Genomic DNA, 27,305 nt, shown 5'->3' on the forward strand with positions numbered 1-27,305 from the left:
GCGGGCGTGACAACGCGCAAGAATGATGGGCGTGTTTGGTAGCCTGCAGTTGACTTTTTTTTTTGCATGGGCTGGGTCAAGTCGTGGGCTATTTGGATGCCTGCAGGACATCACGTTCTTGCAGGAACCGGGTTTTAAAGCACCCCCGGGACAGGCCTTGGAGAAACGCCCGGAATGACAGTTTCTCCGGGGGCAGGCCGGTTGCGGCCACAAGGCTGCACGCGTGGAGAAGGGACGCGGAGACGCCGCGTCCCTTCAGGAACACACTCCATAATTAGTCTCACCGCTCCCTCTCCTTCCTCTCACTTGCAACCTCTCCCAAACTGTCACATCACCCGGCGGTTCCCCTCCCGCCGACCAATCCGTCGCACCGCCGCACGGAGGAGCACCGATATCGGAGGAGGAGATGTCGGCCAGCAGCACCGCGACATCGGTCGGTACCTCCTCCACAGTCTTCATCGGCATCTCGAGTTCACCCGCGACCTCAAGCTCTTCCTCGGCCGGAACTATGGCGGTAACGACCTCTCCTTCTCACCTAAGTACTCGATTAGCCAGAACATGCCATTCTCGGGCATTTGCGACGACATGCACATTAGATCTGCTAGGGTTTCCATTAGGATATGGTTCGGATTGATGTTTACAACGTGTTCGTCCCCATTGCTTGCTGTTCTTGGCCAGTTCTTGGTGTTCACGGACTCGATTTGCTTAGATCTGTTAGTCTTATCTCCAATCGCGGTAGATCCTTCCTAGATCGGGCGGTGGATTACCGAAACTGCTAGATTTTGTTGTGCATGCAGAGAGGGCAAGGGTTTTTTGGGATGAGGTTTAGTTGCAAGGTGTTTGTCGCTATTTCTTGCTATTCTTGTCCAGTTCTTGGTGTTCACGGTCTTGATTTTCTTAGATCTGTTACTCTAATCTCCAATCGCGGTAGATCCTTCCTAGATCGGGATGTGGATTGCTGAAACTGCCAGATTTTACTATGCATGCAGAGAGGGCAAGGTTTTTTTTTTGTGATGGGGTTTAGTTTGCTGTAGATTGTGTTGTTTCTGATTGAACTATGCCGATGATTATAACGGGGAATCATAGTGTGAAGAGATGATTGATCAGAACCTATGGCTTGACTGAACATCACCATGTCAATGGTTCTGATCAAACATCTCCTCCATATGTGCTCATTGTATGAGGTCTATGCTACCTTGCTTAATTTCCATGTTTGTACTTTTTCAGTTGTGCAATGGCCAATAATTCAACTATGGCACAATGGAAGGCAGGGTGCTGCCCTCAAACTTAGTCATGTGTGCCGTATTACTGGCACACTAGACTTAGTTTGCGGATAGTCCATTTGCCTGCCGTTTGATCCTACATATGATGCGTCATTTTGGTTTGTCTAGTGCATTGGTCAATAATTCAACAAAGTCACAATGGAAGGCAATGAGCAGCCTTTAAACTTAGTCATGTTTGTTTGATTACTTGCACACTAGACTTAGTTTGAGGACAGTCCCTTGAGCTGCCGTGTGAGGCATCACCTGTTTTCAATTTTTGTTTTCATATATATATACTTGTGAGCAGGCACACCTCTAATGTCGTGTGTTCTTGTGGTAGGCTGGAAGCTCAAGCTTGGGTCACCTAAGACCCCAGAGGAGGGACGGTCCAAGAAGCGAAGGGCGGCTAACATCGGGCACTTCCAGCCGGACGTAGGGCCGGACCAGTTCATGTGCATCGTCTTCAAGCCCACCTTCAGCCGGCTCCGGATCCCTCAAGATTTCGTCAAGTGGTTCGAAGAAATCCCTTCGAACATCATCCTGAAGACCAACACTGGCTGCAAGTGGTGGATGACTACGACGAGAGAAGGCGATGACGTATACGTTGACCAGGGGTGGGCGTCCTTCGCCATCGCCCATCAGCTGCAAGTAGGCCAGTTCCTCATCTTCAAGAGGGTGTCCTCCTTCGAGTACAGTATGGTCATCTTCAACCACACCTGCGGTGAGGTGATGACCAGGTGCGGTTACCATGGCGATGCCACTAGGTGTGTCGTCTTCGAAATTCATGTCTGAAGCTTACCTGGTTCTGTCTCGCTGCTACCATGTCTGCGTCTAGTTGATGTTGCTGTCGTGTGTTGAACTATGATCGTCTCTGCTGTGTCGTGAACTAATCGTCGTGTGTCGTGAACTAATGACTATGGTTGAACTATGATCAGAAGTTTGCCTGAATTGTGATTGTGTTCTTGCTTGTGCTGTTGATCGCTGGTGACCGCACGACTGAAGAGAAGAGAAGCACAAGCAGATTCTGGGTTCCAACCAAACAATAGGGGCGCTGTTCTGGGCTGCTACAAGATCTGAAAACCGACCTACCAAACGGGTAGAGCCGAAATCTCGACAGGACCGAAAAAACTCTATGTAGATCACCAAACAACGTGATTTTTATGACTCATGGTCCATCCGTAACACGTAGGTTCATCCCATTGCACCAGTGGCAGGCTATCAAATGCATTCGATGTGGTAATCGAAGAAATGCTCCTTGATCGCCGAGCGTAAAGCGGCAGCAAGTGCCGGGGGAGAGAATCGGAGTCTTCCGTCTTCGGAGAGCGCGTGCAGCTCGGCGACGAGACAAGGCCCGACACGGGCTCGTCGTCCACCGTCCGGGTGCGTTGTGACGACGATTGGCCGCTTGCTGGTCCATGCGGCATGCGCAGCTCACTCGGCACTGTCCGTCTGCTAGTGCACAAGTGGCCACAGGTTTCTTCGGTTCAGTTGCTGCCTCTAGCCACCACATGGATCCGGGGAAATCGAGATCAACCCAGTCTTCCATTCCCAGAGGCATCTATGTCGGTGAGGCCGAAGAATTTCACTCGTCTGCACTATTTTTACAGACCGAGAGTCCAAACGATGGTCGTCAGGAGGCCGTCATCCATATGGACCACCAGGGTTGGTGATCGGTGCCTGGATTACGCGTGCACAAAACCTAGAGGCCTCCAAACTCCGGCAGGAGCAAGTGCGACAACGACAAACGGCCAAGACTCGGGACTCGGGAGTGCGCGCTCTTGCATGTGAGCCGGCTCTTTATTCGGTTAAGAGCATCTCGAGCTGCGTCCTCCAAAGCGTCCCCCAAACCGCGCCGGATTGAGCGTTTGGAGGACGTGTTTTATTCGTGACGCGTTTGGGGGACGTCGCTCCCCAGTCGCGTCCCCCAAACGCTTCCCCCCAAACATAAAAATAATTTAAATAGATAGAAGAAAAACTCTTTACTAATATTCAAATCGGTTTAAATGAACAAATTACATATAAAACTTCGAAAAAACATAATTAAATTACATATAAATTATTTTAAACTACTTCGTCTTCTTCTTCTTCGATGATGGCTCCGCCTCGTCGTCGTCATCACGGTGGCGCTTCCTGCTCGTCACCTCTTCTGAAGAGGCGGTGTCGGCCGACTCGTCAGAGGAACTAGTGTCCTCCTCGTCGTCGCCGGTGCTCGCCGGCTACGCCTTGGCCTTGGCCTTCGCTTTCGCGCCCGCCTCCACCTTCGCACGGGCCGCCGCTTCCTCTGACCCTTCCTCCTCCACGTCCTCCTCCACGCGTAGCCATTCCTCCTCGCTGTCAAGTGCCAGCAGGGAATCGTCGCCGCTGCTGGGCGTCCGGGTTCTGTCCCACCAATGGCGAAATCCAGCAGACTTGCCCTCGCTGGAGGTGTCGGATGGAAGCTGTGAGGTGTAGCTCATCGTCGCTGGAGGTGTCGGATGGAAGCTTGGATGAATGGCGGCAGGTTGAAGATCCGAAAGCGCCTACGTATATTGAGCGCGGATGAACGGCGGCGCAGAAGTCGAAGAGAGCGGCGGTTTCTCTTCCCAGGAGTCCGCGCTCCATTCCGGCGGTTGGCGCGTCCGTCGACGCGGTTGCCAATGCGACGGTTCCGCTTCCCGGCAACTGCACCGTCGCTACGTAGGTGGCGATTGAGCATCCGAGCCGCTGACGCGTCGGGCCCGCGTCGCTTCGCCTCGCTTTTCCTTGTGTCCGGCGTGCCCGGTGCGTCCCCTGTGGGACGGGGACGGGCTCGGGGCGCCGGACACCGTATCGGGGCGCGCCGGACAAAAATGGGCTTTGGGGGACGCGGCTGGAACGGTTTTTTTGTCCGGCGCGCTCCAAATCCCTTTGGGGGACGCTTTGGGGGACGCGGCTGGAGATGCTCATCTCCACTCGTCTCCGCGAACAGGCCCCCGGCGTGCCATTTTTTCATCCGGACGGCGAAAAATGACCCAGCCGCGCCCCCGGTTCCTCGTTTTTCGCCGGATTTGGGCTTTCATCCATCCGGCGAGCCCACGCCAACCCCGGCCTACCGGGGAGCGCTCGGGGACTCCGGACGAAGCGAAAGCGCGCGAAATGCCGAGATATTTCTCTCGCGCTTTTCGCTTCGTCTTCGCCACAGAGGTGGACCCGACCGGTCAGCGACACACGCATCGTCTTCCGCGCGCGTATCGTCTTCCGCGCGCACTAAAAGCCTGCCGCCGGTCAGCTCGCCGCGGACGCGTCGCATTCCACGCGTCATTTAATCGCTGGCACCAGCCACGCCTATATATCCCGCTCCACTCGCCGCGACGCGTATCCCCGCTCCACTCTCCCTCCACTCTCCCGATCCATGGCGTTCTACGATGATGACGGCGCAGCCAACAACGGCTTCCCCCGCCGGTCGCTCTACGCGTGGGAGGGGCACCTCCTCCACCAGGCGGGGTACCTGATACGTCTCAAACTTATCTATAATTTCTTATGTTCCATGCTACTTTTATGATGATACTCACATGTTTTATACACACTTTATGTCATTATTATGCATTTTCCGGCACTAACCTATTGACAAGATGCCGAAGAGTCAGTTGCTGTTTTCTGCTGTTTTTGGTTTCAGAAATCCTACAAAGGAAATATTCTCGGAATTAGACGAAATCAACGCCCAGGGTCTTATTTTTCCACGAAGCTTCCAGAAGACCAAAGATGATACGAGGTGGGGCCACGAGGCGGCCAGACCATAGGGCGGCGCGGCCTGCCTGGGGCCCGCGCCGGCCTATGGTGTGGGCCCCTCGCGCCGCCTCTAAACCTACCCTTCCGCCTACTTAAAGTCTTCGTCGCGAAAACCCCTGTACCGAGAGCCACGATACGGAAAACCTTCCAGAGACGCCGCCACCGCGAATCCCATCTTGGGGGATTCAGGAGATCGCCTCCGGCACCCTGCCGGAGAGGGGAATCATCTCCCGGAGGACTCTTCATCGCCATGATCGCCTCCGGATTGATGTGTGAGTAGTTCACCCCTGGATTATGGGTCCATAGCAGTAGCTAGATGGTTGTCTTCTCCTCATTATGCTATCATGTTAGATCTTGTGAGCTGCCTATCATGATCAATATCATCTATTTGTAACGCTACATGTTGTGTTTGTTGGGATCCGATGAATATGGAATCCTTTGTTTACAGCAAGCCGGTGAGATTGACAACCTCACTGTTAAGTTGGGGCAAAGTATTTTGATTGTGTTGTGCAGGTTTCACGTTGGCGCCGGAATTCCTGGTGTTGCGCCGCACTACACTCCGGCACCAACAACCTTTTGTGTTCCTTGACTCCTACTGGTTCGATAAACCTTGGTTTCTTATTGAGGGAAACTTGCTGCTGTACGCATCACACCTTCCACTTGGGGTTCCCAACGGGCATGTGCTTTACGCGTCAACAAGCTAATTTCTGGCGCCGTTGCCGGGGAGATCAAGACACGCTGCAAGGGGAGTCTCCCACTTCCAATATCTTTACTTTGTTTTGTCTTGCTTTACCTTATTTTATTTACCGCTTTGTTTGCTTTCTTATTATCAAAATACAAAAAAATTAGTTACTTGCTTTACTTTATTTACTGTCTTGTTTGCGTTCTCTATATCAAAAACACAAAAAATTAGTTATTTGCATTTACTTTATTTAGTTTGCTTTATTTACTATTGCTAAAATGGGTACTCCTGAAAATACTAAGTTGTGTGACTTCACTAGCACAAATAATAATGATTTCCTATGCACACCTATTGCTCCACCTGCTACTACAGCAGAATTTTTTGAAATTAAACCTGCTTTACTAAATCTTGTTATGAGAGAGCAATTTTCTGGTGTTAGTTCTGATGATGCTGCTGCCCATCTTAATAATTTTATTGAACTTTGTGAAATGCAAAAGTATAAGGATGTAGATGGTGACATTATAAAATTAAAATTGTTTCCTTTCTCCTTAAGAGGAAGAGCTAAAGATTGGTTGCTATCTTTGCCTAAGAATAGTATTGATTCATGGACTAAATGTAAGGATGCTTTCATTGGTAGATATTATCCTCCTGCTAAAATTATATCTTTGAGAAGTAGCATAATGAATTTTAAGCAATTGGATAATGAGCATGTTGCTCAAGCATGGGAAAGAATGAAATCTTTGGTTAAAAATTGCCCTACCCATGGACTGACTACTTGGATGATCATTCAAACCTTTTATGCAGGATTGAATTTTTCATCGCGGAACCTATTGGAATCAGCTGCTGGAGGTACTTTTATGTCCATCACTCTAGGCGCCGCAACAAAGCTTCTTGATGATATGATGATTAATTACTCTGAATGGCACACGGAAAGAGCTCCACAAGGTAAGAAGGTAAATTCTGTTGAAGAAACTTCCTCCTTGAGTGATAAGATTGATGCTATTATGTCTATGCTTGTGAATGGTAGATCTAATGTTGATCCTAATAATGTTCCTTTAGCTTCATTGGTTGCTCAAGAAGAGCATGTTGATGTGAACTTCATTAAAAATAATAATTTCAACAATCATGCTTATAGGAATAATTCTGGTAACAATTATAGGCCATATCCTTGTAATAATGGTAATGGTTATGGTAATTCTTATGGTAATTCTTACAACAATAATAGGAGTGTACCCTCTGGTCTTGAAGCCATGCTTAAAGAATTTATCAGTACCCAAACTGCTTTTAACAAAACTGTTGAAGAAAAGCTTAGTAAAATTGATATTCTTGCTTCTAAAGTTGATAGTCTTGCTGCTGATGTTGATCTTTTAAAATTGAAAGTTATGCCTAATGAAACTAAAGATATTAAGTCATTTTCTACAGCAAACGCCATCCAAGTTCGAATTAACGAGAATATTAGATTGATGGTTGAATTGCATGCTAGGTGGGAAAGAGAACAAAATGCTAAAGAGAATAATGTAGCTAAAGTTTGGACTATTATCACCACTAGTAATGCTAATGCTTCACATGTTGCTACACCTCCTATTATCAATGGTAAAATAATTGTTGTTGGCAATGTTTCTACTCCTAATGCAAAGCGTGCAAAACTGTCTGAAACTGCTAAAACTGCTGAAACTGCCTATGATAAAACTGCTGAAATTTTTCAAAATATTGGGGACAATGATCCCATTGCTTTAGATCATAATGGTTTAGATTTTGATGATTGTCACATCTCTGAAGCTATAAAGTTCTTACAAAAACTTGCTAGAAGTCCTAATGCTAGTGCTATAAATTTGGCCTTTACAAAACATATTACAAATGCTCTCATTAAAGCTAGAGAACATAAATTAAAACTTGAAACTTCTATTCCTAGGAAGTTGGAAGATCATTAAGATGAAGGTCAATGATTTTGATTGTAATGCTTTATGTGATCTTGGTGCAAGTATTTCTGTTATGCCTAAGAAAATCTATAATATGCTTGACTTGCCACCATTGAAAAATTGTTATTTGGATGTTAATCTTGCTGATAATTCTACCAAGAAACCTTTGGGGAGGATTGATAATGTTCACATTACGGTTAACAATAACCTTGTCCCCGTTGATTTTGTTGTCTTGGATATTGAATGCAATGCATCTTGTCCCATTATTTTGGGAAGACCTTTTCTTCGAACTGTTCGTGCTATTATTGATATGAAGGAAGGTAATATTAAATATCAATTTCCTCTCAAGAAAGGTATGGAACACTTCCCTGGAAAAAGAATGAAGTTACCTTTTGATTCTATTATTAGAACAAACTATGATGTTGATGCTTCATCTCTTGATAATACTTGATTCACACTTTCTGCGCCTAGCTGAAAGGCGTTAAAGAAAAAGCGCTTATGGGAGACAACCCATTATTTTACTTATGCACTTTTGTTTTATATTTGTGTCTTGGAAGTTGTTACTACTGTAGCAACCTCTCCTTATCTTTATTTTATTGCATTGTTGTGCCAAGTAAAGTCTTTGATAGTAAAGATGATACTAGATTTGGATTAATGCGCAGAAACAGAATTCTTACTGTCACGAAATTGAGTAGCCCCGTCTGTAGGTAACTCAGAAAAATCTGCCAATTTACGTGCGTGATCCTCAGATATGTACGCAACTTTCATTAAATTTGAGCATTTTTATCTGAGCAAGCTAAGTGCCCCAGAAAAATTCGTCTTTACGTACTGTTCTGTTTTGACAGATTCTGCCTTTTATTTCGTATTGCCTGTTTTGCTATGTTTGGTGGATTTCTTTGTTCCATTAACTTTCAGTAGCTTTGTGCAATGTCCAGAAGTGTTAAGAATGATTATGTCACCTCTGAACATGTGAATTTTTGATTATGCACTAACTCTCTAATGAGTTTGTTTTGAGTTTGGTGTGGAGGAAGTTTTTAAGGATCAAGAGAGGAGGATGATACAATATGATCAAGGAGAGTGAAAACTCTAAGCTTGGGGATGCCCCCGTGGTTCATCCTTGCATATTTCAAGAAGACTCAAGCATCTAAGCTTGGGGATGCCCAAGGCATCCCCTTCTTCATCGACAACTTATCAGGACACCTCTAGTGAAACTATATTTTTATTCTGTCACATCTTATGTGCTTTACTTGGAGCGTCTTTATGTTTTTGTTTTCGTTTTGTTTGAATAAAATCGGATCCTAGCATTCTTTATGTGGGAGTGCTATTGCATATGAACACATGTGTTCTTAGCTTTACTCTTAGTGTTCATGGCGAAGGTTGAAACTGCTTCGTTCATTGTTATATGGTTGGAAACAAAAAATGCTGCATGTGGTAATTGGTATAATGTCTTGAATAATTTGATACCTGGCAATTGTTGTGCTCAAATAGATCATGTTTAAGCTCTTGCATCATGTACTTTGCACCTATTAGTGAAGAAATACCGTAGAGCTTGTTGAAATTTGGTTTGCATGATTGGTCTCTCTAAGTTTAGATATTTTCTGGTGAGGGTTTGAACAACAAGGAAGACAGTGTAGAGTCTTATAATGCTTGCAATATGTTCTTATGTAAGTTTTGCTGTACCGGTTCATACTTGAGTTTGCTTCAAACAACCTTGCTAGCCTAAGCCTTGTATTGAGAGGGATTACTTCTCGTGCATCCAAAATCCTTGAGCCAAAAACCTATGCCATTTGTGTCCACCATACCTACCTACTACATGGTATTTTTCTGTCATTCCAAGTAAATACTTCATGTGCTACCTTTAAACAATTCAAAACTTTATCACTCCTTATTTGTGTCAATGTTTTATAGCTCATGAGGAAGTATGTGGTGTTTTATCTTTCAATCTTGTTGGGAAGCTTTCACCAATGGACTAGTGGCTTCATCCGCTTATCCAATAATTTTGCAAAAAGAGCTGGCGCGGGGTTCCCAGCCCCCAATTAATTAACTTCATTAATAATTCTCTTCACATGTTTTGCTCTGATTCATCAGTAAGCAACTTAATTTTGCAAATAGACACTCCTCCATCGTATGAGATTGTTGGAAGGCACCCGAGGATTCGGTTAGCCATGGCTTGTGAAAGAAAAGGTTGGGACAAGTGTCACCCATAAATAAAAAACTAAAGTACATGTGTAAACAAAAGAGAAGAGGGATGATCTACCTTGCTGGTAGAGATAACGTCCTTCATGGGAGCCGCTCTTTGAAAGTCTGCCTGGCAAGGGGGTTAGAGTGCCCACTACCATTCGTTGACAACAACAAACACCTCTCAAAACTTTACTTTTATACTCTCTATATGATTTCAAAACTTAAAAAGCTCTAGCACATGATTTAATCCCTGCTTCCCTCTGCGAAGGGTCATTCTTTTACTTTTATGTTGAGTCGGTTTACCTACTTCTTTCTATCTTAGAAGCAAACACTTGTGTCAACTGAGTGCATTGATTCCTACATACTTGCTTATTTGCATTCATCATATTACTTTGTGTTGACAATTATCCATGAGATAAACATGTTGAAGTTGAAAGCAACCGCTGAAACTTATATCTTCCTTTGTGTTGCTTCAAAACTTTCTACTAAGAATCTATTGCTTTATGAGTTAACTCTTATGCAAGTCTTATTGATGCTTGTCTTGAAAGTACTATTCATGAAAAGTCTTTGCTATATGATTCAGTTGTTTATTCATTGTCTTTACCATTGCTTTGAATCACTGCATTCATATGCTTTACAATAGTATTGATCAAGATTATGATAGCATGTCACTTCAGAAATTATCCTTGTTATCGTTTACCTACTCGAGGGCGAGTAGGAACTAAGCTTGGGGATGCTTGATACGTCTCAAACGTATTTATAATTTCTTATGTTCCATGCTACTTTTATGATGATACTCACATGTTTTATACACACTTTATGTCATTATTATGCATTTTCCGGCACTAACCTATTGACAAGATGCCGATGAGCCAGTTGTTGTTTTCTGATGTTTTTGGTTTCAGAAATCCTACAAAGGAAATATTCTCGGAATTGGACGAAATCAACGCCCAGGGTCTTATTTTTCCACGAAGCTTCCAGAAGACCAAAGATGATACGAGGTGGGGCCACGAGGCAGCCAGACCATAGGGCGGCGCGGCCTACCTGGGGCCCGCGCCGGCCTATGGTGTGGGCCCCTCGCGCCGCCTCTAAACCTACCCTTCCGCTTACTTAAAGCCTTCGTCGCGAAAACCCCTGTACCGAGAGCCACGATACGGAAAACCTTCCAGAGACGCCGTCACCGCGAATCCCATCTCGGGGGATTCAGGAGATCGCCTCCGGCACCCTGCCGGAGAGGAGAATCATCTCCCGGAGGACTCTTCATCGCCATGATCGCCTCCGGATCGATGTGTGAGTAGTTCACCCCTGGACTATGGGTCCATAGCAGTAGCTAGATGGTTGTCTTCTCCTCATTGTGCTATCATGTTAGATCTTGTGAGCTGCCTACCATGATCAAGATCATCTATTTGTAATGCTACATGTTGTGTTTGTTGGGATCCGATGAATATGGAATACTATGTCAAGTTGATTATCAATCTATCATATATGTGTTGTTTATGATCTTGCATGCTCTCCGTTGCTAGTAGAGGCTCTGGCCAAGTTGATACTTGTAACTCCAAGAGGGAGTATTTATGCTCGATAGTGGGTTCATGCCTCCATTAAATCTGGGACAGTGAAAGAAAGTTCTAAGGTTGTGGATGTGCTGTTGCCACTAGGGATAAAACATCGATGCTTTGTCTAAGGATATTTGTGTTGATTACATTACGCACCATACTTAATGCAATTGTCTGTTGTTTGCAACTTAATACTGGAAGGGGTGCGGATGCTAACCCGAAGGTGGACTTTTTAGGCATAGATGCATGCTGGATAGCGGTCTATGTACTTTGTCGTAATGCCCGATTGAATCTCACTTTACTCATCATGATATGTATGTGCATTGTTATGCCCTCTCTATTTGTCAATTGCCCAACTGTAATTTGTTCACCCAACATGCTATTTCTTATTGGAGAGACACCGCTAGTGAACTGTGGACCCCGGTCCAATTCTTTTACATCTGAATACAATCTACTGCAAACATTGTTCTTTACTGATCTTCGCATACAAACATCATTTTCCACACCATACATTTAATCCTTTGTTTACAGCAAGCCGGTGAGATTGACAACCTCACTGTTAAGCTGGGGCAAAGTATTTGGATTGTGTTGTGCAGGTTCCACGTTGGCGCCGGAATCCCTGGTGTTGCGCCGCACTACACTCCGTCACCAACAACCTTCATGTGTTCCTTAACTCCTACTGGTTCGATAAACCTTGGTTTCTTACTGAGGGAAACTTGCTGCTGTACGCATCACACCTTCCACTTGGGGTTCCCAACGGGCGTGTGCTTTACGCGTCAACAGTACCCCTGCCCGCCGGACACGAGGCCTCCCGGTGGCGGGTGGCGGCTAAGTGCTGGCGGCGTACCAATCCCGCCGCCGCTCCTGGGCCACGCCCTCGACGTCGCCATCGAGGAGGCTCGACTGACGATGTCGGACGAGGAGCGCGCCGAGCCACGCCACCACCCCTTCAACTACACGGCGTGGAACTCGTACTTCCTGCGGCGGTGGGAGCAGGAGCTCGCCTCCTACGACGGCCCGCCGCCTCCGCCTCCGCGCAACAACGCCGCGGGCCGCCGACGTTGGTGGAGCGCGCCGGATAGGACGCTGGCGAACGTCCTCGAGCACATCGAGGGTGGCAACTTCCCGTTGCTGACGATGCCCCCTCTATCGAGGGCATCGGCCAGCCGCCGCCGGGGAAACATCTGGCAGCCACGGCGCATGGCTGCCAGCTCGTCGTCTTCCGGATCGGCGTCGAGGCCATCCTTGGCGCCGGTGAAAAAGGAGGCGACGTCTCCATCGACACCGGCGCGCGTCAAGAAGGAGCCGGCGTCTCCACCGCCGAGCAGAGGGCGCAGCAGCGGTGCCCTCGTCATCCGCGACCAACCCTCCTCCCCGCAGCGCGGGCGAAAGAGGAAGTCGGCGAAGAAGGAGGACGCCGCGGCCGCCATCAACGACGCCGCGAACAAGCTCGCCAAAGAGGAGGCGAAGCGCGCGGAGGATGCCGCCGTGGCGGAGGCGATCGCCAAGTCGCTCAAGGACCTGGTGCCCGCCGACAACACCCTCCCCGAGGACACCGCGCTGGAGTGGTCGAGGCGCGACTGGGAGCGCGAGGAGGCGGAGCAGCAGCGGCCGGTGGGGAGACGCCGGCCAGGGCAGCAACTCGCCTCCCGCGCCACCGCTCCAACCGCCGCCGACGACGTCGCTCGCTACCGCCGGCCTGCGACACCTCCATCCGGCGTCGCCGTCCCCGTCGTCGACCTCGAAGCCTCCGACGGCGAATGGTACAAGGCATCGCCGTCCCCGCCTCGCACCCGGCGGCCCGGTGGGGAGACGCCGGCAGCGGCGACCGGTGCCGCGCCGCCACAGTTTGACGACGATGGCTCCGACGATGATGGCGGCGACGGCGGCGATTACACGGTGTTCTACCGCCATTTGGGCATGTAGAGCGCCGTGTTTTAAAATTTAGAGTTGTATTCCCCTAGCCGAATTCGAAATATAGTCGAATTCGGCCTCTATGATGAACTTCGCCCTCTATATAGTAAATATCATTAAAGTTAGTCTAAATTCAGTCGTTTTTGCCGAATTTCGTCAAGTTTTTGCCGTATTTCATCAAGTTTACGTTTTCCAAAATTAAATCAACGGCTAGGCCTGGGATCGCGACTGGAAAACTGGCCCTCCCCACGCCATTTTTTCGTCCTATCCGGATAAAATTATCGCTGGATTTGGACGTGGAGAGCGTCAACGAGTGGAGATGCTCTAAGTCCATACTTCACACTAGCGCCACCGAGCTCTCGCTCTCTCACTCAATCATGATCCAATTGGACATTCGAGCATATTCAGATCTTGGATCACGGCGGTGCATCTAGTCAATAGATTCAGAGGACGAGGACGTGTCTCGTCTGCTGACTCGTCACTCACTCACTCATACGCTCATACATAACCTGCTTCGTAAATATTCGCTCTGCTGCGCGTCGGTTTGTTTCTGATGGGAGACGGTAGGATACCACATATGGATTCAGTGACCTTATTCATGATCAATGATCGATTATCTTTTATCGCAAAAAAAAATGATCGATTGATTTGTTGGTTCTGAACCTTTCCCATTTTCATCGGTATGCAGAAGTAGGAACCATGCCTTGATGTTGCACTGTTACACGCGAGTACCAACCCCAAATGGGTGCCTTGCTTCGGCCCTCAATGTGTAACATATAAGAGCATCTCCACCGCGGCCCCTGAATAGGCGCTGCGCCGGCACTTGTGTATGGGGAACATCGGCATGATTTCCTCCGTTTGTGGAAGGGTTCCCCACACACAGTGGTGGCGCCGGTAGCGTTCTGCCGCGGCGGCTGGCTGGCACCGAGGTGGTGCGGGCGGCGGTGGTCTAGGCTTCGGTGGCCATGGTGATCGGCGCCCTTCTCCTACGCCGGTGTTCCTCTCCTCTCGTCGGTGGTGGCTCAAAAAAAGCGGCATTCATCTTCGCCCTCCATATCCAGTCTATCTTCGGGAAGTCATGTGGTCATGGTGTTCGGCCGGGGCGAAAGTCTGGCCTAGCGGAGGCCAAGCTGAGCACGACGATGCTTGCATGTGTCGTTCCTTTCTTGAAGGCGTGTTCATGGCGGGATATCACGGGAAACCCTAGGTCCGGCGACCGTACCAGGCAGCGGAGGCACCATGGTGTCGTCATCTTCTTGAAGACATCATATTGGCCATTAGGGTAGTGGCCGATGCGACATCTGGAGACTGCGAGCAATGATGCGCTACCGGTTTTTGCTGCAGCCCTAAGCTTGTGCTTCAAGGGCGCAATGTACGGCATGGCGACACTTCCTCATCGGTGTCTTCCCTGAGTCCATGTAGATCTTGCCTCCTCCTCGCCGATTCCTCTAGGCTCATGAGGGGATGTACGTTGGTCCGGTTGGCTTAGACTCGAGGTCATGCCATGGGTGTCTTTCTTGGTTCCTGACGTGGTCATGAAACCATGTGCTCATTTGCTCGCCACTCGTGGTAGGTTGTTGGACAATCGAGTCGTTTATCATTGGACTTGTAGCGGGTGCGTTGTTTGCTGCTTGGCGTTGTATCGTGGGGTAGCGTTGTATCATGGAGTAGTGTTGTTGTGGAGTGGAGTTGTAGCCTCCGTGGCATTGTTTCAGCCTTCTTGAACTTTCTTTTATATGATTGATACACCTTCAAGGTGTATTCTCGAAGAAAAAAATTAACAAGTCAAGTGCTGCTTCCAAGCACATTATTAACATGAAGTATTGTGTTGTAAAAGATAGAATCCAAGGTTAAACCAATAATGTTAAGCATATAAATACCACTTATATGCTTGAAGATCCGCTAATGAAAGACTTACGTGACTACGTGAACATGTTGCCGACATGAGATTAGTGGAAGCCTTATAATTCTGAAATAAAGGGACCAATGAAGACCCATGATCTTGTGCTATTTTTTGATGTTTTATGCCTAACAATGGTCACCGGAAATCTACCCCTCGATCTATGCGGATATACACCAGGAAAGAAGTCCGAAACATTCTTTCATCTGCTGGCACCAAAGACACCAAGTACTAGTGTGTACGTACTGTCCCTGTCGACGGTGAGCTGCAAAGTTGCAATGGCATCAACGACTCAACGTGCTGGACAGAGCAAACACTCCGGGAAATGCTGGCGGGGAGAGCCGCTTGCAGCTGGGCAACGAGCCGCGACGCGGGCTCGTCGTCGTCCACTGGCCGCCGGGTGCGACGTTGGCAGCTCACTGGGCACTGTCTGTCCGCCAGTGCACAATTGGCCGCAAGTACAGACAACTCTGGAGCGCGCATCGTTCTTCGTCCGAGCCAGTGAGAGTGAGAGGCAGCTCTCGTGCTACTTCAGTTGAGGGTTGGGTTAGATGTGCATCATCCTGTCGTTTACTGTTCGATGCTCTTCCCCTTGCACAGCTTCATTATATTCATTCATCGAGCTCCAAGCATGTCGCAATCTAGGGGTGGTGGCGAGCTAGCTTCTTCCTAATCCTCCATATATTATCGCTTCTCTTGGGTCTTGGACATACGCAGGGAAACAACTAAATAATCGGTCCAGTTTTAATAAGGCTACCATCACCCCTGCGCACGCATCTCAGTACCACGCACTTCTGAACATCAGAATACCATCGACCATCATCGTTGCTACCTGCTACCCGTGTGGATCTGGAGCATTCGAGATCGACCCGGTCTTCCATTCCCACCAGAGCACAGAGGCATCTCTGTCGGCGAGACTGAAAATTTTCACTCATCCGCATTTGTTTTTACAGAGTCAAAACTGTGATCGTCAGTAGGCCGTCATTCTTGGACCACCTGGGTTGGTGATCGGTGCTTGCCTTGGATGGACGCCTCCACCTCCGGCAGCAGCTAGTGCAGCAACAACAACGAGGGGCCAAGACTCAGGAGCATGTGAACCAGAGCTTTATTCGGTTAAGTCCAAACTCCACACTGTAGCCCAGTGAGGAGTGAGCACTCACTCACTCATCGCGACCTTTGAGCATATTCAGACCTTGGATCACGGCGCTACAATCCATCAAGTCAGTAGATTCAGACGAAGACGAGGACGTATCTCATCCGCTGCTGACTCCTGCATGCCTGCATCGGCAAAATTCGCTGGGCACAACTTCACATGGCGTGCGCGTCGGTTTGTTCTTTACATGGAGTCAGACGGTAGGATAATGTTCTACCGCATATGGATTCAGCCACCTTATCGATGATCGATTGATTCCGGTTTGTTGGCTCTCAACATCCCCCGTTTCCATCGGTATGCAAAACTGGGAATCATGCCTAGAACTTGCACTGTTGCACGCGTGTACCAACCCCACATGCGTGCCTGAATCTGTAACATGTAGCATGCAACGCCAACTCCATGTGCAGCCTGCGCAGTGCGTGACACTGGGAAAGAAGATGAGATCTGAGCACGGACAGGGAATTCAAAAAGGTGAGATCAAGCTAATCATTTTCTGCCAGTTGAAAACTTCTTGCTCTGCCGAGATTCTTCTCGCCCTACAGATCCAGGGCAGCTAAAATGCAGGCTACCCATGTGTTCGGTAATGTTAATGTGCAGGTGCAACACCCTGTGCTGTATCAGTAGTAAGATTTCTAGAGCTAGGCAACGAGTTCAGGAAACTGTGAACAATATTATCAGTCTATTACCGAGACAGGAAAAATACTTGTATATATACTTACAGAATTCTTGTTCTGTCGCCAGAGGATATGCACAAAAACTACTAGCATGTACAACAACATATTACATTACATTACATTATAATAGACAAACAACAACAGATTTCGCGAATGTACAGTTGCAGTCTTTTTGCTTCACCAGTTGCCCTCCATAAAAAGGAAGAAAACCACTTCCAACAGCCATTTCTGCCACAATACCTTGGACTGTACTCAGTTCTACACTTGCATTATTTGTATTTCCATCTGCAGGCTGAGATATGCCTCCATCCTCAGGAACCGAACCACTTCTTTTTTGTTTGCGGGTAAAATATGAACTTTATTAAACAAGCGGGGTTACAGAGCGATTGAGTTCTAGCAACCGAAAAGCATCTTCAGGTCCAAAACCCAACCAAGTCATAGAGTGGCGCTGAACTCTCCCACATCACATGCGATACATCCTCATACTCCACATTACAAATTCTGCATCTCCCAGTCACCCGTATATTGCGCCTTAATTTGTTTTCCTCCGTCGCCAAACCGGCTGACACGCAGATTTGTCACAACAGCTTGTTCATTAGTATGTACATGAACATTAGTTTCCAGCTCCATTGCTTCCATCTGGAGACGGCTGATAGGCGCATCCACAATACCACTTTGCACATTCATATCTACCTGGATTCTTCTCTCCCTACAGATCAAGGGAAGCAAAACTGCAGGCTAGCCATGTGTTTAATGCTGATGTGGTCCATGCATCAGTTGGCTATATCAGCAAGATCATAAGAAAACTTGAAAGTGTCACAAAAAAATGGTGTGCACCCGCAACTAAGTGCAGATTGTAGTTTCCCGATCACAAGAGAGTTGAGGGAACTTTGAACGGTACTGTTACGGAACAAAGGAAATACTTATATACTTTCAAAATTCTTGTTCAGCCGGAGGGTATGCACATGCCTACTAGTATACAGCAACCTATTAGATTACATCACATTATACTGCACAAACAACAACAGATTTCGCGGATGTACAGTTGCAGTATTTTTGCTTCACCAGTTGCCCTGGCAATACGGAACGGTGATCTATGATGGGTCCTGTACTATGACCCTTCTAAGTTCCTTGTGGAGGTCCATTCAGAGTTGGAGTTTCCACCGTTATCTCGTCTCAGCCTCTTAAGGCCTCTGAATTAGCTACTTACTTGACATGTTAATTTGTTAGATCCACAGTCATCTCGCCGCAGTTTTCCTTGGTTTTCCTTTGCTGCACAACAAAAAAGACGAGAATTTAGTATAGGAGAGTAATTTCAATGTGAATATATGTTGGCTTGTTAGTTTTAATAAGGAATAGAGCTGTCAAAACAAACAAGAATAGAATGATTTAAGTATATGTTGTGAGAAGAGACAGTTAAAACGATTAACTTGCTTATATAGCTACCATTAAACAACAGTACAAGATAGTCAAGGGTGGCCAGTTGTTCATCCCCCTTTTCAGGAAAAAGGAAGTCCAGTGAAAATTGGCTGTTTTGGAATAAACTATGTTACACTTTGTATTCAAATGTCGAGGAGTATCATAATAGAATGAATAATGCTAGTTATGTGGGCTGAACTTTCTCTAGGGAGTTATCTTGTTTCCTAAATTAAGAAACATTGTTGATTGAATACAACCTGAATGATAAAGTATAAATATATAAGTACTTACAGGATGACTTTGACTAGCATACTTCCGAGCTCCTTCACAAGAGGTGGTATGGCTGGTCCTAGTTAAGGCACGGGATAGGCATAGGAGAAGTACTTCTATGTGATTATAGATGCTGCAGCATGTACTCTCAATTAGCACATCGTGCACATTAAGGCATTATGAGAGCTAGCCTACATGATTTTACAATTTCCCTTGGCCAGAGATGACAAACAACCAGTTTGGAGGAATAGTTTGAACTCAACAGAAAAACACAGGTGTTCTCATCATTCAATTTGTCTGCATACGAGGGAAAGGGAAGGCTATACTAGCAAGATTATTAGTCCGTGAATGTGTAACATGCTACGCCAACTCCATGTGCAATCTGCGCAGTCCGTGACACTGGAGAAGAATAGATGAGATGAGATATATTCAAAATGTGAGATCAAGCTTATCATTTTTGCCAGTTGAAGACATCTTTGCTCCGCCAAGATTCTTCTCTCCCTGCAGAGCAAGGGGAGCAAAACTGCAGGCAACCCATGTGTTCAGTAATGCTGATGTGCAGTGCATGCATCAATGGGCTATATCAGTAAGATCTCAAGAACTAGCCAGCAGAGTTCAGGAAACTTTGAACAGTGCTGTTACTGAACAAAGGAAATACTTATATACTTACAAAATTCTTGTTCAGTTGCCAGAGGATATGCACAAACCTACTATTATACAACAACCACCTATTAGATTACATTACATTCTATTATAATGGACACAACAACAGATTTCGCGAATGTACAGTTGCAGTGTTTTTGCTTCACCAGTTGCCCTCGGCACACATAGGGCAACACCGAAGGTGATCTATGATGGGTCCTGTACTATGACCCTTCTAAGTTCCTTGTGGAGGTCCATTCAGAGTGGAGTTTCCACCGTTATCTCGTCTCAGCCTCTTAAGGCCTCTGAATTAGCTACTTACTTGACATGTTATTTGTTAGATCCACAGTCATCTCGCCTCAGTTTTCCTTTGTTTTCCTTGGCTGCACGAAAAAGAATGCAGAGAATTTTAGTAGGAGAGTAATTTCAATGTGAATACATGTTGGCTTGTTAATTCTAATAAGGAGTAGAGCTGTCAAAACTGACAAGAATATAACAATCCAAGTATATATACTGAGAAAAGACAGCTAGAACTATTGCTTATTACATAGCAACCATTAAACAACAGTGCAAGATAGTCCAAGCAGGACAGGGGTTTATCCTCCATTTCGAAAAAAAATGTCCAGGGGAAGTTGGATGTTTTGGAATGAACTATGTTACATTGTATTCAAATGTCGAGGAGTATCCTAATAAAAGGAATAATGCTAGTTATGAGGGTTGAACTTTCTCTAGGGAGTTATCTCGTTTCCTAAATTAAGAAATATTGTTGATTGAATACAAACCTCAGTGAGAAAGTATGAATATGTAAGTACTTACAGGATGATTTTGACTACCATACTTCCGAGCTCCTTCACAAGAGGCAGTATGCCGTGCGCTAGTTAATGCGCGGGATAGGCGCCGGAGAAGTACTTCTATGTGATTATAGATGCTGCAGCATGTAGTCACAATTAGCACATTGCACACAAGGGACAATGAGAGCTAGACTACATGATTTTACAATTTCAAGTGACCAGAGATGACAAACAATGAAACGAGCTAGTTTGGAGGAAAAGTCTGAACTCAACATAAAAAGCTCTACAAACACAGGTGTTCTCATCATTCTGTTTCTCTGCATACAAGTGATAGGGAAGGTTACCTGAGCCGATGCCTGTTGCATGTTGAAAAGAAGGCAACAAAACCATACAAAATGCTTCGGACTGCTCGGAAAATCTAAGAAAAAGGGCCATAGTAAGTTGCAAATTATACTACTTGGACAGAAAGGTTCAGTAGAAATAATAGCAAGATATTTAGTCATGCCAACAAATTTATGTTACCTGATACAGAAGATCTTTCCAGAGTGAACCCCAAATGCTAGTTTCGGATGTAAGCCCAGGGGCTCTGGATGCAGATCCAACTTGATACAATGAACTTAATGTCGACCAGGTCTGCCTTATAACATCTACAATATCATCAAAGAAGTCCGCTACAAAACTTGCTAGCGCAGCAACAAGTCGGAAAGGTGCAGCTAGTATCTCTCCAAAGAACCAAATTACGGGGTATAGAATTGAATTAGCTGCAGTCAGACAAAAGTAGTGGTAAGGCATCAAAACACATACACAACGGAAAAAGGAAACAGAGGTTTCGGAGGTTATAGCAACCGTACCTATATTAAACATAGTACTGAAGATAAACCAAAATGGCCACATGATCGTCTGTACTGCACTGATAACTGCACTGCACGATGTCTCCATCACTATCATTATGGCTGAACTTAGATATTCGACTGTTTCAGCACAAAGGTTCCATAGTGGCAGGGTAAATTCAAGAACCTCCAAAAGTGGACCCATAACCGGCTTTGTCAAAACACTAAGAACAGACTTAGTAGCACGTACAATCTTAAGAGACCATGTAAAAGCCTGCTCGAAGTGGTGCAGAAAAAGCATGGTTCCGAGATACTTAAGCCTTGAGATCATTTCCCATGTCTCTATCCAATCAAACAAAGGACCAAATAATCTTGAGGCAGTTGCCTTCAACATCGGGACATTCTTGTAGAGGTCATAAAATCCTATAAGAACGGTAATTAATGAAATCAAGACATATAATGCTCTGGCCAGAGGACACATCCATGGGCGATAAATCTTGCAGAACACTGGATATGACTGAAGAAAAATGACCCATGAAGGAAGGCCATACTCAAGTAATGTTAACAGCCTCACATCAGACAGTATAACTTCTTTTAGTCTGAACGGCAGATCACCATCACTGAACCGGAACAAGATCAACACGTCGTTGTATGTGCTAGGCTCAACCAAGGGCTTGCCAAAGTCATTATCGCTGCAACATGATGAAGATGCATATCTTGGCGAGGTCACAAATTCCGAGTATGGTTCTTCAGACATGTTACTTCCAGAATCAGACCTTATTATCTTTCTTCTCTTGTAAGGCCCAGAGCAAGGTGGTGGGGTGTATGATGAGCTTGTGAAACTTGATGACACCCTAACACATTGAACATCTCCAGACTGATCACCATCGCTATGTGCACTCTCGCTGTCCCAATCAGGTGTTAAGAATTCATTCAGGGCATCATAAAATACATCACCTGCAACAGCAAGCATATAAATAGATTGCACTTGCAGGCAGGAATAAAGGAACTCAGAAGACATATCATTCAAACTTTTACCTTTAGGAGAGATGCTGTTCAAATAATCTTGTAAGATCTGACACTCGGAATAATTTCCTGAGAACCAAGAAGAGATTAGAGATGAAGCTTGATTGACACTATCGAATTCCCATCTCTTCATTATTTTAGCTTCAACAACCATTGAGGTATCAGTCTACAACAGCACAAAAGGAAGTAAGCATGCATGATTCCTTTAAAGTCGTTAATGTGATATACACTGAAAACTATCAACATTAAGCAGCAATACCTGAAGTTCATTCAAATAATTAATGCCACGCACGTCAGCCCAGTCTACCTCAAAAATGATAAAACCATATAATGTCCGATGCAGTTCCCTATTCAGCAGGCGAGAATCCTTCAATTTGTTGACTTGAAGCTTCTTATTCCGCATGGCATCATCAATCAGAGTATACCATTTGGATGATGGATTCCACGAATCTGGAGCAGATATTGGGCCTTCAGAAAATATAAGTTTCTCTCCAGCTTCATCTCTTTTTCTCCTAGCTCTAGTGTTTGCGAAAGGAGAAAATCTTGACTGCAGCACAAAATGGCAACAGTAAGGATATATCACAAGAGTCGTAAGCAAGAAAGAGATATTCCTATATACACTTATGTGAGCTTATGCGTATACAGTTATAGTATGAATTAAAGAGGTGGGTGTGCATAAAAGAATAAAGTGGACCTTGGTAACCATCAATTGCCACAGGTGAGCAGGTTTTGTGTTCTGGTCTAGCAGCCATGGGCGGTTGTCAAGGAATATGAGGAACTTCTTGGTATCAGGGCACAGAAATATAGTAAGTTCTGCAAGATAGGACTGTAAATCCCTGCAAGTAGAAGAAAGCAACCATTGTTCAGTTATACCTGATTGATGAAGAGTGCTGAAGCGAGAACTCTAAATTTACTAAAGCTCATCAGGTTACTAGATGCTAGGTGGAAAAAGAAGAAAAAACAGCTTGTCAGGTTGCATAACCTGTAAACACCTACACCTCTGCATATTCTAAAATAGTTCCAACTGACATGGCAAAAAAGATATAGAAATTTCTTCCGAACTACTTTTCATGAAAAGGAAACTACTCCCTCCATGTCTAAATATAGTGCATATTAGTTTTTCCTTGATTCAGAACTTGGTAAGATTTGACCAAGTTTACAGGAATTAATGTCAACATCTATAGTACCAAATAAACACAACATAAAATATGTTTCATGATGGATCTAATGGTGCTGACTAGGTATTATAGATGTTAACTATTTTTTCTGTAACTTGGTCAAAGCTTACAAAGTCTGACTTAGGACAAAACTAACATGCACCATATTTGACAAGGAGGGAGTACCATTATTAATCCAACTGTCTAACCTTGTTAGAACTTTTCTTTTGTATCTATGAAAGCTACGTCAGGGTAGAAAACACCTGAAACCCTTCGAGAAAATTCTTGAGTTCCAATTTCAATTACATATTCCAGTATTTTCAATCGTCGCAGGGTTCACTACTATGCCTTGACATTCAATTCCAACGAATCTAAAAGATGACAGAAAAGTAAGAGGCCTAAAAGTAAATCGTAATGATGCTGAAGAGACAAACGGTATTGCACACTGGCTTTGCTACAAGTACTACCATATCCCAGAAGACAGGCAGGGTGAAGGGAGGTAAAAGGTTGCGTACAGTTGCAAGTATACCAATCTTATGTATGCTACACAATTCGGACAAGCAATTGCCTTATATGGCAAAATTTCCCAACAACCGGTTTGTTTCCATTGTACTGACTATGCAAGGTCGTCACTGTTTCACCCTTATCCCCATATATAAGAAAGTAAATGCTGGACTCACTGAAGGACAGTACAGAATGAACCATCTCCATCAGAGAATTCAGCTACCCCCACTCCTCCTCATCCGTGTGGAGATTTCTTTGTCTATTTCTCAAGAATAGCATGCCGGAGCTTTCTTCCCCGAGCAGTCCAAACAGATGAGGGCAGCAGTTCGGGATTGTTGGCGGCTTCCATGCCGTTAGGAACTGTTGCAACGAAAGATTGGACTGTGGTCACTAATAAAGAGTGATCGGATAAGCTTTCCCCTCTTTGATTGTACATCGTGTTCCTCTATTACCCACAGGAAGAGCATATTCGATTCGACAACAGCACGACGGCAAGCAGCAGCTGGAATTGGGGGGAATCAGTCGCCGTTCCGCCGCAATGCGCGTTGGTAGAGACAGCCGGTTGAGAAACTTTCAGCGCAAGAAAGATCAGAAGCATCCCCAGAAGAAGGAAATCGAATCCCTGGCTGAAACGTACCCGATTTGCAGGCTGGTGAGCGGGAAGAAATGCCGCCTGGCGCCGCCGCCCGCCATGTCGCCTCCCGGTCCCTGGACGAAGGCGCGGCAGAAAAATCCCCACATCAAAGCGTGAGATCAGAACCAGAGGACGGGGAGCCCAGAAACCAGAGGCGAATGGAATTGTGGGGGGAGAGGGTCCGCGCTCGAGTAATACCTGCGCTGCGCGGAGGTCAGAGGCATCGTCCCATGGAGATGGAGGTGGAGATGATGAGGTGGGCGCGCTTGTCCGCATGCGCAAGGTGGCCAGGCCGCAGCGTTAATGGCAGCTCGCCCCGCAAGTCCTAAAGACGCCGCCTACCGGGTCTCCCCCCTACGCGACACGAATCGGCAACGGCCTCCTTAAATACCAGCAGCCGGGTGCTCCGCCGGCGCCGGTGGCCGGAGGGGATCGCGGCGCGGCGCGGCGCGGCGAGGCGGCTCCGTCCGCGGGAGAAGCTATGGAAGCATCCGACGGCGGGCGGGCGGGCGGGCACGGTACCTTGCGGTGGGATCCTCTTCTTCCCGTCTCTTCTGGGTAAAACCAACAACCTCTGGCCGTGTGGGGGCGAGACGGTTCGGATATCTGGCTTACGATGACAGGTGGGGCCCGCTCCCAGCGGGTCCCGGGTGTCGGGCCGTTAAGGACTGACAGGTGGGCCCCACCGTGGCGTGCTCCCTCAAGGCATCGCACTCGGCGCGGTTCTGCTTGCCCCGGATCGAAGCAAACGGAATACGCGGCTACCGATGACTAGTGGGTCCCATGCGAAATTGACCCACATGTCGGCAAGGGTTCAGATGATATTTCCAGCGATCCTCTGCGCCGACGCGTGTCGAGTTGTTCTTTTGGGATGCGGTGACGTGGTGCTGGGTGTTCGGACAGGTGCACGGAGGCATCGAGTACGATCGGGACGGCATGGACACGCGAGTGGGATGGAGAACGGCGTGGGCGTGACGCATCGAGCGCCGTGTAATGTAATGTAACGGTTTTTATTGCAGCCGATAGTTATGGTTGGCCTGCGGCTGCAGTGCGCTCTAGAGTTGGCCAGAAGCAGTCAATGAGCGTGGGCCTGTTTTCGCAAAGCAGTAAAGCTGACAGTATGTTTGTACCGCTCCTACTTGCACCGAGCAACCAATGAGTTTAATCTCTCTTTTTCTACGGTTCTACTCCCTCTAGCCTTAATTTGTATTTTATTTTATGATTTTATTTAACTATCAAGTTGACCTATAATACTCACCCTCTCTCTATTTTCATGGAATCCTTATTTTGAGAATTCATTTTGAGACGATTACTACATCCCCCATCTCCTCTCTCACCCTGCTTATCAGAGAGAACCGGCCCGATCCCGAGCCCCTCCGGCCGGAGGTGGCGGAGGTGAGGCGCCGGAGTAGGTTCCTAGGATAGGAGTAGTTTCCCGGCGGTTTGCCGGTTAGGTTTGGAGTGGGAGCTCTGGTTTCGTGGCCAGATCCAGAGCGGGCCGAGTGCTGGCGGCGACCCTCTCTGCTCCGGCGGCCGGAGTTCGGGATGGAAGCCACTGCCTCGTCGGATCTCCGTAATAAGGCCTTCGTCCCTCCACTCGAGCTCGTGATGACGCCCTCTCCTCCGCTCCTGGCCGGCCTTGGTGGCGAGGGGGACCGGTCGGAGACGTCGTCAAGATCTCGATCTGAAGGTGACAGGGGTTGAATGCCTCTTTGGTGCTCCGGCGCGGCACCATTTGGCCGTCGCTGGCGGTCTCCCTCCAGATCCGTGGTGGATCTTGGTCTGGAGCTTGCCGGCGGCTAGGCTCTTCGATAAGGCGCCTAGGAGTCAACAGCTGAAGACGAAGGTGCCTCCTTGCCTCCTTGGCCGGCCATGGTGGCGGGGGAGGTTGGCATGGAGGAGCACTGCTTGCTATACTTCCGACCCGACCTGCCGTGGAGGCGAGGGGGTTCGTGGTGCTGCACAATCCGTGCTTCTCCTTTCATCTGTTGATGCTGTTCTTGTCGCAGCTGGCTCTCTCCCGTTCTCTCAAACCTTGTGGTGGTGGCTTGACTTCGGGATCTGCTTGCTGGCGGTGACGATTTCGATGAGGAGCTTCTCTCCGGCGTTTCAATGGCAGATTCCCCCGTCTTCGCGTCGGACCCAATGGCAGTAGGGCTGTCGCTCCACCGCTGCTCTGCTCCGGCTGTCGGTGCTCACCTATGATGTGTCCCCAAGTGGCATGTTCCCCGGAGGCGCAGTCGCAGTCTGTCGTCGGAGCTCGAACTGGAAGAGAGGAGGATGGAGGACTTTATTGCTTTTTTTCAAGTTTTCTCTAGGGTCATCTTTGCTTATTTTCTGGACCCCTATGTAATTCCTTTTATTCCTTAGGGTCTCCTTGTACTCCATTTTTTTAATAGCAGCTGTTAGGGTGCTCAGCACCCTACCCTTGTTCAAAAAAAAAAGAATTCATTTTGACATTTATTTTGAACAATAATATATGGCCTACAATCGACAGCACACACTGAAAAACCGCGTTGCTTCGATTGTGTAATTCGTAGTTTATAAAAAATGTACTAAATAACTCAATGGAGTTCATAATTTACTAACTACTATATCTTTGGTTTGTATAGTAGGATTGTCACACTTTGCCACGCCACAAGTTAGATAAATTTAACCATGGAAAGATGAAAATAAAATTGCACGGTATAACGTATCTAGAGACTACGTGATAATTTCTTTTTTTTTTTGCTTGCAACGACAATATTTGCTAAATAGCATGCTATGTCGCTAAAATATTATAGCGTTATCGCACTATTTTTTTCCATCATGTCGGCCTAGGAGCCCAATTAAGTTTGTCTCCTTAGAAAAACAAGAAGTTGTTTATCGTTGTGACAAACTACCATCTCTAGGTTCCTCTTCTAAATAGGAAGATAATATCGGTGGTAACACTGATGATTCTTAATAAGTAATTTAGGCTAAGTAAATGATCATGTAATGTTGATGTTGCTTTGTAAGGGTACATTGGCTCTGTGTGTGGTTTTGGTAATTAATGACAATCCATATGG

At 46.6% G+C, this 27,305-nt stretch overlaps 2 protein-coding genes across 3 annotated transcripts; one reads left to right on the forward strand and one right to left on the reverse strand.

Moving 5' to 3' along the window:
* The first annotated feature begins 1,580 nt into the window (after nucleotides 1–1,580).
* LOC127310006 (B3 domain-containing protein At4g01580-like) lies at nucleotides 1,581–2,054 on the forward strand. The gene has a single exon (XM_051340711.1). It carries the CDS (start codon nucleotides 1,581–1,583, stop codon nucleotides 2,052–2,054), a length of 474 nt encoding a protein of 157 aa, XP_051196671.1.
* Nucleotides 2,055–19,288: 17,234 nt separating this feature from the next.
* LOC127306003 (uncharacterized) lies at nucleotides 19,289–24,758 on the reverse strand. 2 transcript variants are annotated; one of them, XM_051336608.2, is made up of 10 exons: nucleotides 24,457–24,758; nucleotides 24,262–24,332; nucleotides 22,658–22,799; nucleotides 22,223–22,510; nucleotides 21,976–22,129; nucleotides 20,959–21,894; nucleotides 20,630–20,868; nucleotides 20,452–20,525; nucleotides 20,133–20,244; nucleotides 19,289–19,699 (listed from the first exon to the last, which is right to left on the reverse strand). In XM_051336608.2, exons 1-10 carry the CDS (start codon nucleotides 24,532–24,534, stop codon nucleotides 19,676–19,678), a joined length of 2,118 nt encoding a protein of 705 aa, XP_051192568.1. In that variant the 5' UTR covers nucleotides 24,535–24,758; the 3' UTR covers nucleotides 19,289–19,675. The 2 variants fall into 2 exon arrangements, with proteins under 2 accessions (XP_051192568.1, XP_071679017.1); XM_071822916.1 differs by lacking the exons at nucleotides 24,262–24,332; nucleotides 24,457–24,758 and adding an exon at nucleotides 23,801–23,954.
* Nucleotides 24,759–27,305: the final 2,547 nt, after the last annotated feature.

This window comes from Lolium perenne, chromosome 6, assembly GCF_019359855.2.
Source record: "Lolium perenne isolate Kyuss_39 chromosome 6, Kyuss_2.0, whole genome shotgun sequence".
NCBI classification, from domain to species: domain Eukaryota; kingdom Viridiplantae; phylum Streptophyta; class Magnoliopsida; order Poales; family Poaceae; genus Lolium; species Lolium perenne.

Bases quoted from the DNA above. Each gene is read 5' to 3' on its own strand.
- LOC127310006 (XM_051340711.1), top strand. From the start codon at position 1,581: ATGTCGTGTGTTCTTGTGGTAGGCTGGAAGCTCAAGCTTGGGTCACCT.
- LOC127306003 (XM_051336608.2), bottom strand. From the start codon at position 24,534: ATGCGGACAAGCGCGCCCACCTCATCATCTCCACCTCCATCTCCATGG. The intron at 22,130-22,222 runs GTATTGCTGCTT...GTGCTGTTGTAG, and splicing joins ATTATTTGAATGAACTTCAG to ACTGATACCTCAATGGTTGT. The intron at 19,700-20,132 runs GTAAGTACTTAC...TTTTTCGTGCAG, and splicing joins ATGGTAGTCAAAATCATCCT to CCAAGGAAAACAAAGGAAAA.